Source organism: Neophocaena asiaeorientalis, unplaced genomic scaffold (assembly GCF_003031525.2).
Source record: "Neophocaena asiaeorientalis asiaeorientalis breed wild unplaced genomic scaffold, Neophocaena_asiaeorientalis_V1.1 scaffold118, whole genome shotgun sequence".
NCBI lineage: Eukaryota > Metazoa > Chordata > Mammalia > Artiodactyla > Phocoenidae > Neophocaena > Neophocaena asiaeorientalis.
The window spans coordinates 288,202-301,707 of record NW_020175528.1 but is presented as its reverse complement, the minus strand read 5'-3'; the positions used below and the strand labels follow the sequence as shown (position 1 = coordinate 301,707).

Sequence of the window (13,506 nt, the reverse complement as noted above, 5' to 3'; positions counted from 1 at the left end):
TATATATATATATGGACCACTGGAAATAATGGGCCACCACTCCCTTTTTTCCCTATCCAATCAACTACCCCACACTAACTTATTAACTAATGTTCCTTCAGTTCTTCTAAAGTGATCTTCCTAAATGAGGACTTTGATGAGGGCATTCTTGTGTTCAAAAGGCTGCTGACTGAAGTCCAGATTCATCAGCCTAGCATCTGAGGTCACCTGTGATATGGCTCCATCTACCTTTCTAGCTTAATCTTGAACCACTCCCCTACCTATACACTGCATGTACAAGCAAACCAGATGACTGGCCATTTCTCAAGTATACTTTGTTTCCTGCCTGTTCATACTTTCCCCTCTACCTGAAACACCTCTCCTCACCCAACTCCACCAGCCATAATGTTCCCTGCCCTTCTAGAACCCTCTTCAAGAGCCCTATGACGCCTGAGAGCACGTTGTAACCTTCTCTTAGCACCTAACATCTTAGACCTACAGTGCTAATTATCTGTATACTTAACTAGCACTCTTCCCCACAATCATTTGTGGACTTTGACAGGGCTCCCTATCCTAGTTCATGCCATAACCTACACCACCACAACAATACCTTATACATGGAAGGTACTATATGATTATTTATTAAACTGAACTGGAAGATACATACACTGCATTCTGGCAAATTTCCGTGAACAACTGTTTTCCTGTGTGATTAACTGAAAAAAGAATAGTCTTTGCCGTCAAGTTTGGGTCTTAACTCTACCACTGACTAGCTGTGCAACTTTCAACAAGTTACTTAACTCTCTTAAATTCTCTCATCCTTCAGTCAAGGGTTGTGAGGATGAAAATATCTATCTGGTGTACATCAGGCACTTGATAGGTGTTCAGGCATTTCCCTTCTCTTCCCCCTGTATCAAAGCTTATAACCGAACTCATTGTGCTGGATTAAAAAATCATACTCATAATCATACTTCAGCCCATACTTTAGAAACTGTAGAATATACTCACTTTGATATATTCAGCAGAATCTGGCTCAAACTGGGCAACGCAGAGATTGAGGACATCAGCATGCCGGTCCTGGCTGTACATGGTCTAAACCAACACACACAGAATTACATGAGAAGAACATGAGAGTGCAACACCTGTCCTGACGCCATGCCAGACCTGCCCATCCATGCACAGGCCACATCTGTGCCCAGCAAGAGGGATGCAGAAACAACACAGGCTTCGTAACTGTCACACCTGGATTCAAATCCTACCTAAGCCAATTACAAGATAAATAACCCTCCTTATCATTAGAAATGTCTGTTTATCAAAGCAAAATGCCCAGCAGCACCAGAGCCAACTGTTCAACAAAGAAACCATCAGCACTACCTCTATGAAACCAAAATCACCTTACCTGAAGATTTTCTTCCTTGAAAATTACTGGTGTTAAAACTCTACGACCTTCTTTTGGGAAATAAACTTGAATCATCCGGTCCCTTTCTTCCCAAGAGGCTTTGCGTAGTGTGCCACTTGGTTCTCTGACGACAATAAAACGCTCCTGAAATAGAAAACGTAGTCAAGGATGAGTCCGTGAGGACTTAATTTTTAGTTCCAGTGTCTCACTAAGCACCATTATAAGAATAACTTGCAATCAACAATATAAAATGCAACCGGGAAACATAAGATGCAATCATCTGTATGATTTCAATGATAACTGTAAGCCTCAAAGACCTGGTGAGATTTGATACTCCCTTCACTAATCACTGCCGTGCCTCTGACAAGCAGAAACCTAAATCAAAGTATGTACTAAATGTGATCTATAGCCTTCAAGTGGGTTCAATACATAAAACGGTTCAACTAAAAAAAGGTGACCTGAGATTCATCTAAATCCATTTCAGAAGAAAGAAGTGCTATAAAACCTTTCTGAATTATTTCATTTCCCCATCCTAAAGTCTCACACAGACAGACTTTACTACTTTATGATTTATGTTTAAAGTCCCAGGGATTGAAGGAACAAACCCAAAGGTGTGGAGTCTTAATCCCACACCTCTGCGATGCCTCATACTCGAGACAAAAGTGTCAGAGACTGGCTGGTCCGCCTGCCAAATCCCAGGCCACAGGACTGCTTCCTCCACTGAATTCCACCCACTGTGTGTACCACCCAACTGGCAATTTATCACGTGCAGGATTCTTAACACCTCTCAGATATTGTTAATATTGTTACAGAACTGGAAGAGGTCAGGAACTGTGGATTACAATTCTTTGCAACACCCAGAGTGACTTACACAGAGCTTTGCACATAGCAGATAAATGAGACCCATCTGATTAATGTTTAAATTAACCAGATGGTACTGACACTCAACTCTTCAGAGATGTTAAGAGTCTCTGAATGTGTTCTGAGGATAGTATAATTAAAACTTTCATCAAGCACTGCAAATAGAAAAAAAAATAGCAGATGGCAAAGTAACACAGTTGTTCCTCAAAAGGATTTTGGTAATTTGAATTCCAAGTTCCTTTCTCCCTCTCAGGTTATAGAATGCTCTCACAACCAGCCTGCACAGCACTGCAAACATATATAAAAGCAAAAACTCTAATTAAAAATGAAACTGATCCCTGTTCATTATGTCAGATATACAGGTGATTGATGTACAGACATGGACATTGCTCAAATCATGTCTTCTAACCAAAATCACATATGATAAAAAGATTAGTACAGGGTGGCCCTTTTCCCAGCCCTATCACTATGCAATATTCTACTGCATCTTGTGGGCTGAACTGTAAATTACTCTTTTACTCTTTACTTGAAAAGGCTCAAACAACAACTAATATATTTTGTAAGTGCCAGAGTGTTCTTTTGGAACTGGCAATCAGAGGAAGAGGAGCTAGACAATAAAAACTACAACAGATGAAGTGGTGCCTGAAAATTATCTGGGGAAACCTGGCACTTTTACTGCAAATTCTGAACAGTGAAAATCCTTCAGGAAGTCTGAGCTTTTTGGGCATCAGCAAGAATTTCCATCTTAAAAAGCTTCAGCTACGGAAATCAGTCTAACTTGAGCAGAATCTCCCTTCTCCTATATTGCCTTGAAGATACTTTCCTATTTGTGGTTTGAGGGTAGGTTTCTGTCTTGTTCTGTCTCAGCACACCTGTCTCTTTTTGTGCAGTCAATCTGGAAATACCGTGTCCATAATCTGTAAGGAAATGGTGACATGATGATGTGGTGCTGGTTTGCATTTTTCTTCTTTATGCTGTATCTGCCAGGTCTCACTCAGTCGCAGAAATTCTGGTTTGGAAGATTCAGAGACAGCTGGGTCACACGATGTTGACCCTCGTCCCTCAGGCCCATCTCTACACAGTATTTCAAATAAAAATCATTTTGCAATTAGACATACACTTACCCGGTGTGGTATGCAATATGATATATCAGTAAACACGTATTTGGCTGTTTCTGTTCCTTCCAAAATCTTATCTTCTGCTAACACGTCATTTATTGGCGCTCGCTCTTCCAGAACTGGTGGCATTTTTAATCGGACTTTAGCCGCCTCGACTGCCTGTCTTGTAGCCTAATGAAATAAAATATTTCTTGGGAAAGCCGCAAGGTTACAGACCAAAAGGATCACCTGACAAAAGCAGATACTAATGAAAAATGCTAAAGACTTCAAAGAGAAGAAGCTGTAGCCATGAATAAGTGAGTAAAAAGCCAAACTTGGGCTCCTGGGCCCTGGGCCTTGCCTCTGTGGTGTGGCTGAGAGCAGTAGCTACAGGCTTAACCACTCTCAAAACAGCAAAGGGATGCTCAAAGACAGAGCCAGGCCACAAAAGCTGCCTGAAATACGACAAAGGATTTCACTTATTGGGTGCTTACCATATGTTTAAATATTTTGTATTATATTTGGCTCATTTAATGCCCACAACTACCTTATGAGCTAAGTGCTACTGTTATGTCATTTTATGAGAGAGAAAATAGAGGCACACAAATGTTAAGTAAATTGCTAAGAAGCTGCAGCACTAGGATTTGAACCCAGGCAACGTAACTCCAGAGCCCCTGCCCTTAACCACTGAGCACACTGCTCCATGCCATACTGTTAACGGTGGTTACCTCTGAGAGGTGAAAGGGGCCCTTCGTGTGATACGCTATTGGGTATTTGAATTTTTTGCTACGACTCTTAATTATTCTTGAATTAGAAAGAAGAGCTATTGCTCTTCACATATTCATACACCAAAGCATTTTCCACAAAGCACTCAATACCCACGACTCCAGGAGGACCCTTGCCTGGAGTTGGACGCTGTCCAGAAGGATCTCATAATCTCACCAAAGCCTCAGCCTCAAAGTACTCACAACAAATGTTCCTCTAGGAGGGAAGCTGGAACAGGCAGCACAAAGGGAGGCTGATCAAGCTGGTTCTGGAGCAGAGGCGGCTCTGCCGGACAGCCAGGCCTGGACCACACGCCCAGTCTGCCTAATTTTGGCCACACCCCCTGCTCCTCTCTGCCTGCTGCTCACATTTCTTTTCTCACTTCTGTGCCTGCAACTCCCCCTCACTAGCACCTGTGGAAGAGCAGCTACCAGCGTCTGAAGGGGTCCTGGAAATCTTGTTTAATCCTTTAAAGGAAGGTATTACACCAATATTCTTACATTCACATACCTCTTCCAACTGTGCTTGGGTCATTAGCTTATAAGTTGGTGGCTTCACTTCTTGTATAGCTGGCTTAAAAATCTTCTTCAGATCTAAGCCTGTCATCTTGATGAGTATGCTTTGGACTTCCTCATCCATAAAGGTAGGTTTCTTGATCTTTGAGCTACCAGATTCTGTTAAAATGAATTTTTAGTAAATAAGATGTCAAAAATGACGAACCAACAAGACCTCTAAATGGAAAAGTCAACAATAAAAATTATTAACACAAGGTCTACCTCAGTATGCATAATACTAATACCTACAAGATTCCTTCATTCATTCATTTAAAATTACTGAGCATTCACTATGATAAAGATACAGTTTCTGCCAAAAAGGCACTGAAAGTCTAGTGAAGAAAGCAACATGAAAAAAGTAGCTAATGCAACATTAACAACAATCATGGTTACTACCATCTACAGAGTTGTCTCCTATATGCCACTCATTACATACATTTTCAGGAATGCTTACAACAACCCACAAAATACTGATATCCCAGTTTTGTAGATGAGGATATCGGATATTGGAGTCTTCCTAAAGACAACTAGCTATTAAATGATAGAGCCAGGATTTAAACTGCAGTTTATCTGATGCCAAAGCCTAGATCAATTCCACTCTTCCATTACATTCCTTAGAGCAAGTGCTACATACAAGGAAGGTACAGGGGGTTGTGTGATTACAGAGGCAGAAACTAAACATAGCCTGGGAGCAGAGAAGGGCATGGTAGGGTCCAAGAAGGCTTCCCAGGCGCCTGAATAGAGCAGAGAAAAAGGGAAGGAAATTCTAGGCTGAGGGGATCCAGCTAGGAAAAAGAGGCCTGGGTCACTGGACATGACACTGAAGAGGTCATGTGGCATCATGGAAGAAAGCTGGACAGAAGAGGAGGAGACTCAGATCTCAGCTCTGCCTTATGCAGCTTGCCTATCCCTTTGCCCAACCTCCATTTCCATTAGAAAAAAAAAGCCATTCCTTCCCAACCACCTTTTCCTCTGCTAGTCCTATAAATGCTGGCGTCCTGGTGTCCCTCAGGATTCTGAACTACATTCTTCTTTTCTCCCTTCTCACATTCTTGATGGATGATCTCCTAACCTCCTATAATTACTTCTATATGCTGGAGACTCTAAAATCTGAATCTCCAGCCAAGATCATCTTCCATCCAACTACCCAATGGATATCTCACATGCAGTTCAATACTGCCAAAGCAGAACCCATAACTTCTCTCCTGTCACAAACCTGCTTTTCCTATTATCCTTAGCACCATCCAATAGGTCACGTGGGCCAGAAGCCTACAGTCATTCTTGATTCCTCCTTTACCCTCCACATCTAGACAACAGCAGGAGTAATGTTAGCAGCTGACACTTGTTAGGTATTTACTATGTGCCGGTACTAACTACTTTACATACTTGGCACGTTTAATCCTCCTAACAACCCCACAAATACTACGATTATCCCCATTTTACAAAAAAGGATACTGACACAAAACATACTGCCTGTTACACCTCATAAATCGGTCTTTAATCCTCCATTTCCCACTGCCACTACTCTAGTCAAGGCCATCCTATCTCTTGCCTTAGCCTCCTAACCTATCCCCCTGCCTCCATTCTGACCGTTCTCCACAGAACAATCACAGTCATCTCTTAAAAATGTAATTCAAACAACAGAAAAGATTAACAAAGAGTTCGTTCATTGAAAAGATAAGCAAAATTGACAAACCTTTAGCTAGACCAAGGAAAAAAGAGGACCCAAACCAACAAAACTGTAACTGAAAAACACATTACAACCGATACTACAGAATTTCAAAGGATCATAAGAGGCACGAACAACTATATGCCAACAAACTGGACAACCTAGAAGAAATGGAAAAACTCTTAGAAATATACAATCTACCGAGACAAAATCGGGAACAAATAGAAAATCAAAACAGGCCAATTACTAGTAAGAAGACTGAATCAGTAATAAAAAAATTCTCCCAATGAAGAAAGGCCCAGGACCAGATGGCTTCACAGATGAATTTTACCAAACATTTAAAGAATTAATGCCCATCCTTCTCAAACTCTTCCAAAAGATCGAAGAGGAGGGAACACTCCCAAACTCATTTTATGAGGTCAGCATTAACCAAAGCCAGTAAAGGATACTAACAGAAAACTACAGGCCAGGACTTCCCTCGTGGTGCAGTGGTTAAGAATCCGCCTGCCAATGCAGGGGATATGGGTTCAAGCCCTGGTCCAGGAAGATCCCACAAGTCGCGAAGCAACTAAGCCCGTGCACCAGAACTACTGAGCCTGTGCTCTAGGGGCTGCGCATTGCGACTACCGAGCCCACATGCTGCAACTACTGAAGCCCGTGAGCCTAGAGCTCAGGCTCCGCAACAAGAGAAGCCACCACAATGAGAAGCCCACACACCACAACGAAAAGTAGCCCCCGCTCGCTGCAACTAGAGAAAGCCCACGCACAGCAACAAAGACCCAACAATAAATAAATAAATAAATAAAAACTACAGGTCAAACATTCTCAATAAAATACTAGCAAACTGATTCAGCATAACATTAAAAAGATCATTCACCATGGTCAAATGGGATTTATTTCTTGGGCTGCGAAGACGATTCAACATACTTAGGTCAATCAATCAATATTCATAGAATGAAAGGAAAACATGATTACTTTGACAGATGCAGAAAAAGCATTTGACAAAATTCACGATTAAAAACTTCTAACAAATTAAGTACAAGAGGATCACACCTCAACATAATAAAGGCCATATATGACAAACCCACAGCTAACAATCTACTCAACGGTGAAAGGTTGAAAGCCTCTCCTCCAAGATCAGGAACAAGACCGGGCTGTCCAATCTCATCATTCCTATTCAACACAGTACTGGAAGTTCTAGCCAGAGTACTCAGGCAAGAAAAAGAAATAAAATGCAACAGAATTGAAAAGGAAACTGTCTCTATTTGCAGATGACATGATTTTATCTATAAAAATATCCTAAAGACTCCATCAATAAACCATTAGATCTAATCAACAAATTCAGTAAAGTTGCAGGACACAAAATTAATATACCAAAACCAATACCATTTCTGTACACTAACAACAAATTATCTGAAAAAGAAAGCATCAAAAACAATACAATATTTATGGCTTCCCTGGTGGCGCAGTGGTTGAGAGTCCGCCTGCCAATGCAGGGGACACGGGTTCGTGCCCCGGTCCGGGAAGATCCCACATGCCGCGGAGCGGCTGGACCCGTGAGCCATGGCCGCTGAGCCGGCGTGTCCGGAGCCTGTGCTCCGCAACAGGAGAGGCCACAACAGTGAGAGTCCCGCGTACCGCAAAAAAAAAATTAATTAATTAAAAAAATACAATATTTAGTAATAAATTTAACCAAGGAGGTGAAAGATTGCTATACTGAAAACACTGCTGAAAAGAAATCAAAGAAGACACAAATAAATGGAAAGGTATCCTGTGTTCATGGATTAGAAGAATTAATATTGTTAAAATGTCCATACTACCCAACATCATCTATAGATTCAATGCAACCCCTATCGAGGGTCCAATGGCATTTTTTTACAGAGGCAGAAAAAACAAACCTAAAATTTGTATGGAACCACAAAAGACCCTGAATAGCCAAAGTAATCCTAAGAAAGAACAACAAAGCGGGAGGCATCACACTTCCTGATTTCAAGCTATATAATCAAAACAGTATGGTACTGGCATAAAAACAGACACATAGACCAAGGGAACAGAAATGAGACTGCATAAATAAACTCATGCATATAGAGCCAACTAACATTTGACAAAGAAACCAAGAATACTCAAAGGAGAAAAGACAGTCTCTTCAATAAACGGTGCTGGGAAAACTGGATATTCACATGTAAAAGAATGAAACTAGACCCCTAGCTTACACCATTCACAAAAATTAACTCGAAGTGAATTAAAGACTTAAATGTAAGACCAGAAACCATAAAACTCCCAGAAGAAAACACAGGAAAACAGCTCCTTGACATTCGTCTTGGCAATGATTTTTTGTATATGACACCTAAAGCACAAGCAACAAGATTAAAAATAAACAAGTGGGACTACATCAAACTAAAAAGCTGCTGCACAGCAAAAGAAACAACCGACAAATGAAAAGACAACCTACAAAACGCAAAAAAAATAGCAAACCATATATCTGATGAGGAATTAATATCCAAAATATATAAAGAATTCATACAACTCAATAACAAAAAACCAAATAATCCAGCTAAAAAATGGGCCAAGGACCTGAACAGACATTTCTCCAAAGAAGATGTATGAAAGGTACATGTGAAGTACTCAACATCACTAGTCATTAAAGAAATGCAAATTAAAACCACAATGAGATATCATCTCATACCTGTTAGAATGGCTATCATCAAAAAGACAAGAGATAACAAATGCTGGTGTGGATGTGCAGAAAAAAGGAACCCCTCTGCACTGTTGGTGGGAATGTAAACTGGTACAGCCACTATGGAAACAGTATGGAGGTTCCTAAAAAAAAAAAACTACCATATGACCCAGCAATTCCACTTCTGGGAATATATCTGAAGGAAATGAAAACACTATGTTGAAGAGATACCTGCATCCCCATGTTAATAGCAGTATTATTTACAATAGCCAAGACACAGAAACAACCTAAGTACCGATTGATAAACGATACATATTTACATACATACATATTTACATACATACGTATATGTTTATGTGTACACAAGAGTGAGATATGTTATATACCTCACATCTTTATATACACATAAACACATATACATACACACGTGTATGTAAAATAGATATATGTAAAATATAGTGAATAACATATAATTTTGTTGCAGATACTTCTGAATTTTTCCAGAAAGATAGTTTAAAAACATGTAAAAGGTGGTTCTGTTAGAGTAGGCACTCCTGATGGCATCCTGTCTTTACAGTTACTAAGAAAGAATATTAGTGAGAAGAAAAGCATCCCAAAGATCACGTCCTAGTAGAAAATCATGGCTGTCAGAGAAGTTTAAAATTTAATATGTAAAATAATACACACACACAGAATATTTTTCAGCCACAAAAAATGAGGAAATCCTGCCATTTGTGACAACATGGATGGACCCTGAGGGCATTACACTAAGATAAGTCAGGCAGAGAAAGACAAATACCGTATGACCTTTGTGAAGTGCAAGGTGCTGGGGGGCGGGGCGGTCAAAAGGTATAAACTTTCAGTTTTAAGATAAATAAATTCTAGGAATGCTGTATGGTATACATGAAAGTTGTTGAGAGTAAATCCTAAAAATTCTCATCATGAGAAAAAAAACCTTTTTCTTCCTTTTTTTGGATCTGTATGAGAAGATGGATGTTAACTTACTGGGGTAACGATTTCACGATATATGTAAATCAAATTATGTTGTACACCTTGAAGTTATACACTGCTGTATATCAAATATATCTCAATAAAACTGGAAAAAAACTTTTATCTCAACTGTAATCAAGGTCACTCCCATACTTAAAATTCACCAATGGCTTTCAACACCATTTAGAAAAAAACTTAAGGCGATCTGCTTACTGCACCGTGTCCCCACTAGACTCTGTGTTCTCCCAAGGCCACAATCCTGTTTTGTACTGGTCTCTGGCACCCAGGGTCTCTTACAGTGCCTGGCACACAGTCGTGCTCAGCACTACTCTCCCCTCAGACAGTCCCTCCCATTCCGCCAGCTTCGGTTAACATTTTTACTCCAGTACTTCTCAATGTCTATGTAACTGCATACCCAACACCTCCACTTTGAATCTCAAAGGCACCTCAAATTTAATGCGTCCAAAACAGACGTTTAACTTTGCTTCCCTTCCCATCTCCTTACCTCATCTACTCCTGCCTTTTCTCCCCCATTTCTCCTCCTCTCATTCCCCTCTAAAAAACTGTCCTATAATTAATCTTCTCTGTCTTGGTGTAAATGGAACTACTCTCCACTCAACTGCTCAAGCCAGAAACTTGAGAAGTAACATTGATTTCTCCTTTGATATCCAGATTCGAAGTCATAACCAGCCTCAACAATCCTGCCTCCAAAGTGGGTTCCCAAACTACCTGTGTTCAGTCTCATTTCTGGACTTTTGCTTATGATGTTTCCTCCGCGTGGAATGCTTCTTGTTTTCTCCCTGGCACGATTAACCAGGTCTCAGCTTTGGCCGTATTTTCCAGGAATCCTTCCTTGCCTTTTCAACCTAGTCTGAGTGCCACTCTTCTCTGCGACCCCTATCACAACCCGGGTCACACTGTACTGCCATTCCCCACTGCGCCGCCAGTTAGCTCAGGGCAAAACCCATGTCAGTCCTAGTCCACCGTATCCCCTAAACGTAGCTCTGTGCTTTACAAAGAGCGGAGCCCAGGCACTGACGCTTAAATGAAGGAATTAATGAACAAACGTGGTAGACTACAGACCCCGCGGTTACAGGAGAGAGCCGACTGGGTCTAAGGTCGCGCTGCAGGAAGAGCCGGGGCCCCCGTGTGGGTCTCGCCAGCCTGAAGCAGGCTCTAGATATCCCAGGAGAACGTCCAAGAGGACGCCCCGCAGGTCACTTACCCGCCTCGGAGCCGAGCCCACGGCATGGCGTGCCAGCCCCGCAGACCCCGGGCAGAGACTGGAACAGGGAACCGGGCCGGGGCCGAGTGCGGGCCCGGAAACAGACCCGCCAGGTGACCCGAGAACCTGCCTGCGGGGTGAAGAGCGACACAAACGCTCTGAGGAGCGCCATACTTATCCGGGCCACTTACGCCGGAAGCGTCTGAGAGCGATCCCGGGTCTCGCGCGGTTCTTAGGGCATTCTGGGAAATGTAGTGTGGAAGAGGGAGGAGGCTGCAGGAAGCTACGCAATTTCTATTTATAAAACAATAAATTTCTGCTTATGAAGCAATAGATTGTTTCTTGTAAACCGCTTGTTCACAAGTAGAAGGTGTTTATGTGCTCTTTTTCCTAGACCTTTCCTTCGTTTCCATGGCTCTCAATAACAAATTTCCTGCCCAAACCTTTTCTCCCAGCCCCAGGTTTAAATCCAACTGCCCATTCGACTTCTCCGTTCAGACTTCTCACGGGGCCCCACCCCACCAACCCCGCCAAATAACACCTGATTCCAAGCTCTGATTGCCACCACCATTCCCCATCAACTCACGCACCGTTTGCTGTCTTGGAATCCTACGTCTCTTCTGTAGTAGCTCTTTTCTCAATTTGTGCTCAATTAATTTGCTCATTTATCTGCTTGCTTATTTTTCTCATGCCACGGAGACAATGACTTTATACACTGTATTATAATATCACCTAGCCTGGTACATATGTACACAGCAAACATTTGTTGAATAAATGACTAACTGAACAATGAAAGGATCCCGTTAAGTTCTTCCCAGCTGTCCAGGATGTGCAGGTTTTGCCCTCCACCAGACTATAGGCTGGTGCCTGTACTAACTTGTCCCAACACCTGGCTAAAGAAGGGTGTTAAGTAAACGATTGTTTGAATTAGCTAGACAGATAGACTCATCTTCTAACCTCACCTCACCCACTGCCCAGTAAGAGCTCTGTTTATGAACTCATTCCCTATTCAGGCAGGGAAGGAGAGAGCCCTAGGCTTGGTGATGCATTCAGGCATGACTGCTGCCCAGTGTGTCCCAACACTTCCTCTCACACCTATCGGATAAAAGGTGTCAGGGAGTGGTAGTGGGATGCATGCAAGTGTCTCCCAGCTATGTCCTTTCTCTGAGAATATACCAACTACTTTCCCAGAGGATAGGCCTCTGTGGTTGTTCATTTAACATCCCCCTGGGTATAACTGATTGGACAATGAGTGGACACCTAACGCAGGAGAAGTGAATCCACTGGCTGCTGTATTAGTTCCCTGTAGCTTCTGTAGCAAATCAAAACAAATTTGGTTACTTTAAACAACAGAAATTTATTCTCCCACAGTTCTGGTTGCCAGTAATCTAAAATCAGTAGTACTGGACTCAGGTCAAAGTATTAGCAGAGCTGTGCTCCCTTCAGAGGCTGTAGGGGAGAATTTGTCTCTTCCAGATTCTTGTGACTGCAAACATTCCTTGGTTTATGGCTGCATCACTCCAATCTCTGCTTCATATCACCTTCTCTTCTGTCTGTGCCCAATCTCTCTTTGCCTCAATCTGTAAGGTTATACATACGATTGCATTTAGGGCCCACCCAGATAAACCAGGGTAATTTCTCCATCTTCAAATCCTTAACACTTCTACAAAGACCCTGTTTCCATATAACATTCACAGGTTCCAGGGATTAGGAAATAAATATCTTTTCAGGAGAGTGGACATTTTTCAGCTGGCCCCAGCTGTCCAGGTACCAAGCAGATTTTATCTCAGTATTTCAAACTAAGAAACACAGAAACTATAGTTGATGGTAGAAGCTTGAAGTGAGTAACTATTTAGAGTTAGGTTTGGAACAGCCTTTTTCAGCAATGTGCTCACTAATAACTGAGCAGAGAAAGCCAGTCTACAGAGAAAGGCAGGAAAACGGAGCAGAAGCAGAAATGGCAGAGTAGGAGGCCTGAGAAAGAGAGAGATGGAGGAAGGTGCTATCTTGGCCAGAGATGCTCCCACTTTCCTTCTGTTAACCTCCTTTTCTTGGGCTACACTAAATTTTACTAATAGGATGACCAAGTTTCCTGGTCCCAGCTTTAATCCTCAGCAGATGCCCACATCTTTCAGAGCCTCAGTCTCTCACCTGAAAAATGGGTATGATGATAGTACTTATCTTGCAGACTCTGAGGATAAAGTACTTTCAGGATCTAATGCCTGGTGTTTCCAAAGAGGGTACAAGAAGGTCATGTGGTAGCCAAGTCGGTGGCTTTCTGAAGATCTTC

General features: G+C 41.9%; 1 protein-coding gene across 1 annotated transcript in view; it reads right to left on the bottom strand.

Annotated features, from left to right (window-relative positions):
- MRPS22 (mitochondrial ribosomal protein S22) overlaps positions 1-11,393 on the bottom strand; it is a 19,285-nt gene extending 7,892 nt beyond the window's left edge. Inside the window, exons 1-5 of the mRNA XM_024769052.1 lie at positions 11,217-11,393; positions 4,612-4,775; positions 3,364-3,528; positions 1,379-1,522; positions 988-1,071 (exon numbers count right to left, since the gene is read on the bottom strand). Coding sequence (XP_024624820.1) covers positions 988-1,071; positions 1,379-1,522; positions 3,364-3,528; positions 4,612-4,775; positions 11,217-11,388 — 729 coding nt within the window. The 5' untranslated portion in view covers positions 11,389-11,393. The remainder of the gene's footprint in view (positions 1-987; positions 1,072-1,378; positions 1,523-3,363; positions 3,529-4,611; positions 4,776-11,216) is intronic.
- Between the last annotated feature and the right edge of the window lie 2,113 nt (positions 11,394-13,506).